The following is a 9,950-nucleotide window of genomic DNA, read 5'->3' as shown; positions in this document are numbered from 1 at the left end:
ATCCCCCCCCCCCCCCCCCCCCCCCCCCAGAAATGATAAAATAGCTTGACAACCCTGTTTGTAAGCCTTTAAATTATATAAATCTCAACCTTTATCTTTTCCAGTGATGAAGAAATGGGATGTCTCATGGTATGGTGAGGTAGGTCTGCAAAATGAGTCAACTTTGAGCACATTTATCTCTTGAATGTTTTGAAATTCAGGTCCACAAAGTCACTTTCTGACCACTTCTACAATAGGCAAATGTGTATGGAAGGTTTCATTCAAATCAAAAGGGATGTTGTCAAAAAGTGATTGAATTCAAATGGATTTACCCTTAACTAAAACCACTGCAAAAGTTTTGCCTGCAAACTTTGGATTTGAATCACGATGTTCTGACATCTCTGCCTCGTGATTTGTTAGGCAAGTCCCGGAAATATTTATTTTCCCTTATCGACGTAGGGAGCGACGTTGTTCCACTATGCCAAAAGCGTCCATCATTGAAACCAGACCCTAGTCACTGTGTTGCCTAGGGTCTGGTTTTTGAGACTGTTAAGTCCAGTCTGTGTCTCTAGTTGAAAAGCTTCTGTGTAGTTAGAGCGTTAGTGTCACACCTGTAAACACCTATCCTCCACCGCCCGGCCCACACCTGCCGCCTGTGGGAGGAGTCTGTCTTAAAAGGGGTGCATTCCCAAACCTTAGAAAGGAGCATGTCTGAACTGAACCAGACCTCAGCTGCAGCGCCGGACGTGCTCCAGGACGTACTCAGGGAAGTGCAAAGTGCACACCTGCAGCCCGTCCAGTTTGCAAGGCATCCTGGGATACTCGTCTTCCTTCCACTTGTTGTCGTCCGGGTCGAAGGTGAGGATGGAGTCAGAGTAGTGTCCGTTATAGCAGAGGCCCCCCAGCACCATGATCTGTCTGTCCAGCACCGCCACACCATGCCCACTGCGCCCGATGGGCATCGACGCCAGGATGGTCCACTCATCTGTCTCAGGGTCATAGACCTCCGTGGACGGGCAGCCCTGTGACTCGAACGACGCCCGAAGGATCACACACACCCCCCCGAACACATAAAGCTTCCCGTTGTGGGAGATCATCTTATGGAAGCAGCGAGCGTAGTTCATCTTCGACTTGTTCTCCCAGCAGCTGGTGTGTGTGTTGGGTAGGATGGGAGTGCGAGCTGAGCGCGTCCTGTGTGTGTCCGTCGTACCCGCTCCCCCCGAGCCCGCCACACAAACCCCTCCCCCTGCGTCCCGCCCAGGGTCGAACACACACACCTGTTTGGAGGTGGATGAGGATGTGATTCCTCCAGTGATGTAGAGTTTACCGTTCAGGACCGTGCCCTCGTGACCGTACTTGTTGACCGGGTACGGGTCCACAAACTCCCAGCGGTCCGCCGTGATGTCATAGCGCTCCGTGGAATAGAATGTCTCGTCCCGTGTCCGGCCAGCAACCGCATAGATGAACTTACCAATGACCCCCACTGCAAACTCTGACCTGGAAGTAAAGACAAACAATTGTTTATAAATAAATATAATTTAAAAAACATTAACACCCTAATAGACCTTGTACAAACATGAAACCATGTCCCATCTGGGTACAGACAACTACAGACCTGGGTACTGACAACTACAGACCTGGGTACGGACAACTACAGACCTGGGTACAGACATGTCGGCCATGCGTAGCCAGGAGTTCTGGCGGGGGTCGTAGCGGTAGACTTTAGAGGAGGCGTGGAACTCCCCGTCAGACCCTAGCTCCTCCCCACCCAACAGGAAGGCAAAGTTGTTGACAATGGCCAAGCAGTCTGGACGGAGAGGGACCTGGGGACCTTCCAACTCCCACCACACCTACAGACAGGTCATACACATTATAGACATTACACCTGACATATTAGAGCAGGGGTTCCCAACCTAGGGGGCGCCAACATTTCATTTGGGGGCACGGGACCTTCCTTGATTTGCGATTGTTTATAGTATACCGATCTAAAACAACGCATACATCCGCGATGCTTTAGGCTAGAAACACGTGGTAAATGCCAGAGGAAGACGTGACTCTGATGCACATATTCGGTTTGGCTCCATGACATTCCTAAGCTGAGCTACGACCTTCTAAAGTTGAGGATTCAAAGAAATTAGACTTTGCTTGGGAAGTCATCTTATACAATGTATGACTGTTGCTATCAATTGACCTATTCACTTTATTTAAAAGAGAATATGTTTAATAAAATTGAGAGTTCATAAATTATCATAAAACATTTGGTAGCGGAATAACATTTTCCTTATCCATTATTATTATTAGTAGTAGTAGTAGTAGTAGTAGTGATAATAATAAAATAATAATAATAATAATAATATCATCATTAAATAGCCAACCTAAAAGATGTCAAGAGTCTTGCTAAACTATACTGAACAAAAATATAAACGCATTATGCAACAATTTCAACAGTTTTACTGAGTTACAGTTCATATAAATAAATCAGTCCATTAAAATGAATTCAATGGGCCCTAATCTATGGATTTCACATGACTGGTCAGGGGCGCAGCCATGGGTGGGCCTGAGAGGGCATATGCCCACCCACTGGGGAGCCAGGCCCAGCCAATCAGAATGTTTTTCCCCACAAAAGGGCTTTATTACAGACAGAAATACTCCTGTTTCATTAGCTGTCCGGCTGGCTGGTCTCAGACGATCCCGCAGGTGAAAAAGCCAGATGTGGAGGTTCTGGGCTGGCGTAGTTACATGCGGTCTGCTGTTGTGAGGCCGGTTGGACATACTGCCAAATTCTCTAAAACGACGTTGGAGATGGCTTATGGTAGAGAAATTAACATTCAAATCTCTGGCAACAGCTCTGGTGGACATTCCTGCAGTCAGCATGCCAATTGCGCGCTCCCTCAACTTGAGACATCTGTGGCATTGTGTTGTGTGGAAAAACTGCACATTTTAGAGTGGCCTTTTATTGTCCCCAGCACAAGGTGCACCTGTGTAATGATAATGCTGTTTAATCAGCTTCTTGATATGCTACACCTGTCAGGTGGAAGGGCTATCTTGGCAAAGAATAAATGTTCACTAACAGGGATGTAAACAAATTTGTGCACAACATTTATTTCTCTCAAGCTTTTTGTGCGTATGGAACATTTCTGGGATCTTTTATTTCAGCTCATAAAACATGGGACCAACACTTCACGTTGCGTTTATATTTTTGTTCAGTATACATAGAATTGCAGGAAATCTGATTCAAAACAACATTTTCCTAGGTCCCCCAAATTGAACAAAATCAAGCTTGTGGTGTATTTAATATAGGCTCTCTCAATAAATATACATTTTTTTAATGTGAAAAGGGGGGCCCTGGGAAAAAAAGGTTGGGAACCCCTGTATTAGAGCATGCCTGTAACAAAAAAAACACACTCCAAGAGGAGCGTTGTTCACACCTGCTGTAGGCCTAATTCCTTTCCTTGGGTCTGTACAGCAGTATGGTCTTACCTTGGGTCTGTGCAGCAGTAGGATCTTACCTTGGGTCTGTACAGCAGTAGGATATTACCTTGGGTCTGTACAGCAGTAGGATCTTACCTTGGGTCTGTGCAGCAATAGGATCTTACCTTGGGTCTGTGCAGCAGTAGAATCTTACCTTGGGTCTGTGCAGCAGTAGGATCTTACCTTGGGTCTGTGCAGCAGTAGGATCTTACCTTGGGTCTGTGCAGCAGTAGGATCTTGCTGTTGACCATGCTGTGTCCGATCATGCCCCTGAACACGGCGGTCTGTGGTCGGACCGAGCGGATGCGGTTGGACCGCGTCTCGACCAGCGGCTGCTCGTTGACGTCGTGGAAGTAGCTGAGAGCCTGGTCCACCTCCTGACGCAGTTGTCGAGAGTAACGATAGAACTCTGACGTCTTCACCTGAGGAAGGGGAAGAAGAATTAGTCAGAGGTGATGTCATAGAGAGCAGGATGCACACATAGGAACCATGTGTGTGACTCATCTTGTGTGTGTGTGTGTGTGTGTGTGTGTGTGTGTGTCTTACCTTCTCGAAGACATTAGCGGCGGTCATGAGGCAGAAGCGTAGAGACTGGACGACAGTGTCTGTGTGTCTCCAGCGGCGCCGGTCGTGTCGTAGCCAGGCCTGGACAGACTCATACAGCTCTATCTCTGGGAAGCGACTCAGGGCATCACTGTCCAGGTACGCCTGACACACACACAATAAACACACAGTTAACACACACAGAGTTAACAAGAATATACAGTTGAAGTCGGAAGTATACATACACTTAGGTTGGAGTCATTAAAACTCATTTTTCAACCACTCCACAACTGTCTTGTTAACAAACTATCATTTTGGCAAGTCGGTTAGGATATCTAATTTGTGCATGACACAAGTAATTTTTCCAACAATTGTTTACAGACTATTTCACTTGTAATTCACTTTATCACAATTCCAGTGGGTCAGAAGTTTACATACACTAAGTTGACTGTGCCTTTAAACAGTTTCCAGAATTCCAGAAAATGATGTCATGGCTTTAGAAGCTTCTGATAGGCTAATTGACATCATTTGAGTCAATTGGAGGTGTACCTGTGGATGTATTTCAAGGCCTACCTTCAAACTCAGTGCCTCTTTGCTTGACATCATGGGAAAATCAAAAGAAATCAGCCAAGACCTCAGAAAAAGAATTGTAGACCTCCACAACCTCTGGTTCATCCTTGGGAGCAATTTCCAAACGCCTGAAGGTACCACGTTCATCTGTACAAACAATAGTACGCAAGTATAAACACCATGGGACCACGCAGCCGTCATACCGCTCCGGAAGGAGACGTGTTCTGTCTCCTAGAGATTAACGTACTTTGGTGCGAAAAGTGCAAATCAATCCCAGAACAACAGCAAAGGACCTTGTAAAGATGCTGGAGGAAACAGGTACAAAAGTATCTATATCCACAGTAAAACAAGTCCTATATCGACATAACCTGAAAGGCCGCTCAGCAAGGAAGAAGCCACTGCTCCAAAACCGCCATAAAAAAGCCAGACTGCGGTTTGCAACTGCACATGGGGACAAAGATCGTACTTTTTGGATTAATGTCCTCTGGTCTGATGAAACAAAAATAGAACTGTTTGGCCATAATGACCATCGTTATGTTTGGAGGAAAAAGGGGGTTGCTTGCAAGCCGAAGAACACCATCCCAACCGTGAAGCTCGTGGGTGCCAGCATCATGCTGTGGGGGTGCTTTGCTGCAGGAGGGACTGGTGCACTTCACAAAATAGATGGCATTATGAGGAAGGAAAATGATGTGGATATATTGAAGCAACATCTCAAGACATCAGTCAGGAAGTTAAAGCTTGGTCGCAAATGGGTCTTCCAAATGGACAATGACCCCAAGCATACTTCCAAAGTTGTGGCAAACTGGCTTAAGGACAACAAAGTCAATGTATTGGAGTGACCATCACAAAGCCCTGACCACAATCCTATAGAAAATGTGTGGGCAGAACTGAAAAAGCGTGTGCGAGCAAGGAGGCCTACAAACCTGACTCAGTTACACCAGCTCTGTCAGGAGGAATGGGCCAAAATTCACCCAACTTATTGTGGGAAGCTTGTGGAAGGCTACTCCGAAACATTTCACCCAAGTTAAACAATTTAAATGCAATGCTACCAAATACTAAATTGAGTGTATGTATACTTCTGACCCACTGGGAATGTGATGAAAGAAATAAAAGCTGAAATAAATCACTAATATTATTCTGACATTTCACATTCTTAAAATAAAGTGGTGATCCTAACTGACCTAAATCTGGGAATTTTTACTAGGATTAAAAGTCAGGAATTGTGAAAAACTGAGTTTAAATGTATTTGGCTAAGGAGTATGTAAACTTCTGACTTCAACTGTATTACATGTTATAAAGAGCATCACTGTTTAGGTACACACACAACTAATGTGTGAGTTCTTCCAGCACACCTGCAGTCTCTCCAGGCTGAGGTAGGACAGGAAGTCAGGTCTGCTCATCAGAGGAACAAAGTTCTCAAGCAGAAAGTTGTCGAGCTGCTCCTGCACACCCTCCACACCCACGCTGAAGTCCTCCAGCAGCCTCATCACCTCGGCACAGTTCTCCAGACAGATCTTAGACAGCAGGAAGGAACAGCAGAACTCTACCACCTCTGTCAGCTGGACGTACATGGCCGCCTACAGGGTGAGGGGAGACAAAGAGTGACAGATCTTAGTCAGCAGTAAGGAACAAGAGAACTGGACATACATCATAGCTTAATGGGTTAAAGAGACAGTTTTATGTATGTATGTGTGTGTGTGTTACCTGTAGTATCTCCTGCACAGTGACCATGCTGAGCTCCAGTGAACCGTAGTACATGAACCTCAGGACGTGGCCGAAGCCGGCAGCTGTTAACCCCTTCATGTGGATCTTGTCCTGGTCTCTCTCTCGCATGTCTGCTGTGAACATGACCCGGAAGTAGTCACTCTGGGTCGCCAGCAGGGCCTTGTGAGCCTGGAGGAGGGTTAACATGACATTACATGTTAGTGAGAGAGTGTGTGTGTGTGTGTGTGTGTGTGTGTGTGTGTGTGTGTGTGTGTGTTGCTAACCTGGAAGTGGTGTTCCTCTATGAGCAGCGTGACGTCCAATAGGAGCCTCTCCTCGTACAGCGTCCGGAACCCTGAGGACACGCTCCCATCATGCACCTGGGACAGGTACACCTCCACCTCACCCCCCGACATCACACACCTGGAGGAGGAGAGAGGTTAATAGCGAGCACACACACCTGCAGTAAGGAGAGGGGGTTAATAACACACTAGTAATATGGCGGTAGTAAGGCTTTACTGTTCAACCACAGACCAATAAAAGAGTAGAAAAACTGTCACTCAAATGGGATGCATCACACTACAGTCCAAACACAATGCTGTATTTCTCTTTCTAACACGTGTGTGTGTGTGTGTGTGTGTGTGTGTGTGTGTGTGTGTGTGTGTGTGTGTGTGTAAAAGCCTGTCTCAGTGGAAGGCTCTGTAATGAGGTCAAGAACATTCAACATTCACACCTCAGCGCTCATACAGACAGACACCGAAATACACACACACACTGAAATACACACCCACACAGAAACGCATGCTGCGTGCGTACACCTAAACACACCAGCAGACAATTATGCACTCACACACTAGCAGCAAATCCACCCATAGACAATCAGAAACAAATGCATTAATTCATTCTCTCTATTCACTCACACACCCACACAATGCACACTCACCTCTGATTGGCCACGGGCATGTCAGAGGGGGTATTCCGAGCCAATCAGAGGACAGTGGCCCTTGTGTCCTGGGAGAAACTAACAACGCCCTTCTCTGAATCACCTGGACGACAAACCCAAAATGTAATTGTACATCAAAACAGTATGTTGAAAATCAATTTTAAAAAAGGTTATTCAAACCAAACTGTAGCCTAGACCTAAAGCTACTGAGAAAGTTCAGCCAGATGTGTGAACAGAACTTTTCCCTTATTGAAGAGAACACATACTGAGGCTCCAAGAACAGGCTGACTTGGATCCCCATTCCAATACTCAAAATTGTACCATTCTTTCCATTCCCTCCTGCTTTGTCAGATCAATGGCTGGTGGCCATATTAAGGAAGAAAGTAGGGATGGATGGACGGATATAGGCTACAGGTAGAAGTAGGAATGGATGGTTGTCATGGAGATTGTACCTTTTGGGGGCCTCAAGGCCAGTCTCAAGCTTAGCTGACAGCAGGTTGATGGGACGCTCACATTTCCTCTGTTTATGTTTGCCCTGATCTAGAGACAGAGAAAAACATTCTACAAAGCTAGAAAATCATTTTTTCCCCCTATTAATTAAATCATGATTGGTAATATAGCTAGTGCATTTAACGTTAGCTGACTCAAAAACATGTCTATAGATTCACCATGTAGGCTAATCTTTGACTGATGTAATCGTGTTGGCTAGCAAACTAACGTTATAACGTAGCTAACCAGTGAGTTCGCGCAGTCAGGGAAATCACAGATTGCTTATTTTTCGCGCAAGGCCATGACAGGATAGTCAAATTGATAGACAATGTAGTTAGCCAACTTGCTAACGGCAATACACATTTTATTGCAAACTAGCATGGACTGGTAGCTCACGACATCCCGTGGAATTATCTATCGCTAGCTAGCTTAGCAGGCTAGTGTCTCTCACCTCGGCGCTGCGAGTCCCCACAACCCCTCTTTGACCAGGCAGACCTGGCTCCTTCTGACATGTGTTGTGGGTTTATTTCCGAGATCAAGAAAAAGGACAGTAAAAAAACATCGCCGAAGATTCCTTAGTGTCCATTTACAATTCCCCCGCGGCTTTAATTAGTCGTTATTTTAACTGGATATCAATATAATGTTTGTCAGTGGCGTCCATAGCCATTGCAGACGCCATATTCCCCGCACTGACGTCATTTCCTGAGGTATAGCCCGTTACAACGGAACTTTAGTGGCGTCGTTGTGCGGTGCAATCAAAAATCATCAGGCAGGTGTACTAGGGTCAACCTGCGATTATAGAGCTGCAGCGGTGCAGAATAATTGAGACATCTCTCTTCATACTGACCTTGTAATGAACTATCCTCTCTCTCTCTACCTCACTCTCCTTTTTTCTCAGCAGTTAAACAGAATGATGGACAATTCTCGATTTTTGGTGGAACAGCCGGCAGCAACCCTGCTCACACACAGGGAGGTCTGCTTTTGATGTCCCGCCCTCATCCTCCTTACCGGGAATAACATTAAAGCGTTGTCTGAATCTCTGCATGGTATCCATTTTTGTTGTACAATGGGGCAGTGTTTATGAGTCTATATTTTTACATTTACATTTATGTCATTTAGCAGACGCTCTTATCCAGAGCGACTTACAAATTGGTGCATTCACCTTATAGCCAGTGGGATAACCACTTTACAATTTTTTTTATTTTTTTTTGGGGGGGGGGGGGGGGTAGAAGGATTACTTTATCCTATCCCAGGTGTTCCTTAAAGAGGTGGGGTTTCAAATGTCTCCGGAAGGTGGTGAGTGACTCCGCTGGCCTGGCGTCGTGAGGGAGCTTGTTCCACCATTGGGGTGCCAGAGCAGCGAACAGTTTTGACTGGGCTGAGCGGGAACTGTGCTTCAGCAGAGGTAGGGGAGCCAGCAGGCCAGAGGTGGATGAACGCAATGCCCTCGTTTGGGTGTAGGGACTGATCAGAGCCTGAAGGTACGGAGGTGCCGTTCCCCTCACAGCGCCGTAGGCAAGCACCATGGTCTTGTAGCAGATGCGAGCTTCAACTGGAAGCCAGTGGAGTGTGCAGAGGAGCGGGGTGACATGAGAGAACTTGGGAAGGTTGAACACCAGACGGGCTGCGGCATTCTGGATGAGTTGTAGGGGTTTAATGGCACAGGCAGGGAGCCCAGCCAACAGCGAGTTGCAGTAATCCAGACGGGAGATGACAAGTGCCTGGATTAGGACCTGTGCCGCTTCCTGTGTAAGGCAGGGTTGTACTCTCCGAATGTTGTAGAGCATGAACCTACAGGATCGGGTCACCGCCTTGATGTTAGCGGAGAACGACAGGGTGTTGTCCAGGGTCACGCCAAGGCTCTTCGCACTCTGGGAGGAGGACACAACGGAGTTGTCAACCGTGATGGCGAGATCATGGAACGGGCAGTCCTTCCCCGGGAGGAAGAGCCGCTCTGTCTTGCCAAGGTTCAGCTTGAGGTGGTGATCCGTCATCCATACTGATATGTCTGCCAGACATGCAGAGATGCGATTCGCCACCTGGTTATCAGAAGGGGGAAAGGAGAAGATTAGTTGTGTGTCGTCTGCGTAGCAATGATAGGAGAGGCCATGTGAGGATATGACAGAGCCAAGTGACTTGGTGTATAGCGAGAATAGGAGAGGGCCTAGAACTGAGCTCTGGGGGACACCAGTGGTGAGAGCACGTGGTGCGGAGACAGCTTCTCGCCACGCCACTTGGTAGGAGCGACCGG

The 9,950-nt window shown here is 46.8% G+C and overlaps 1 protein-coding gene across 3 annotated transcripts; it reads right to left on the bottom strand.

Moving 5' to 3' along the window:
* Positions 1-39: 39 nt before the first annotated feature.
* LOC311109336 (kelch-like protein 15) lies at positions 40-8,383 on the bottom strand. Of its 3 annotated transcripts, XM_084152186.1 has the most exons (9): positions 8,151-8,383; positions 7,663-7,750; positions 6,552-6,690; positions 6,268-6,456; positions 5,916-6,140; positions 3,997-4,158; positions 3,663-3,872; positions 1,639-1,829; positions 40-1,476 (listed from the first exon to the last, which is right to left on the bottom strand). In XM_084152186.1, the coding sequence occupies exons 1-9, from the start codon at positions 8,209-8,211 to the stop codon at positions 708-710; spliced, it is 2,034 nt and encodes a 677-aa protein (XP_084008312.1). In that variant the 5' UTR covers positions 8,212-8,383; the 3' UTR covers positions 40-707. The 3 variants fall into 3 exon arrangements, with proteins under 3 accessions (XP_084008312.1, XP_084008314.1, XP_084008313.1); XM_084152188.1 differs by lacking the exon at positions 7,663-7,750 and having other exon boundaries at positions 8,151-8,231; XM_084152187.1 differs by lacking the exons at positions 7,663-7,750; positions 8,151-8,383 and adding an exon at positions 7,211-7,309.
* Positions 8,384-9,950: the final 1,567 nt, after the last annotated feature.

The sequence above is a fragment of the Coregonus lavaretus genome (genome assembly GCF_964263955.1).
Source record: "Coregonus lavaretus genome assembly, chromosome: 34".
Lineage (NCBI taxonomy): Eukaryota > Metazoa > Chordata > Actinopteri > Salmoniformes > Salmonidae > Coregonus > Coregonus lavaretus.
Note: the sequence above shows the minus strand (reverse complement) of the source record. Positions and strands in the feature narration are given on the sequence as shown.

What these genes read in the sequence shown, in the direction of transcription:
- LOC311109336 (XM_084152186.1), bottom strand. Translation starts at nt 8,211, where the DNA reads ATGTCAGAAGGAGCCAGGTCTGCCTGGTCAAAGAGGGGTTGTGGGGAC. An exon ending in GGCCTTGAGGCCCCCAAAAG is followed by an intron (nt 6,691 to 7,662) that starts GTACAATCTCCA and finishes CTCCTCCTCCAG; the next exon opens with GTGTGTGATGTCGGGGGGTG. An exon ending in TAGAGGAACACCACTTCCAG is followed by an intron (nt 6,457 to 6,551) that starts GTTAGCAACACA and finishes ACCCTCCTCCAG; the next exon opens with GCTCACAAGGCCCTGCTGGC.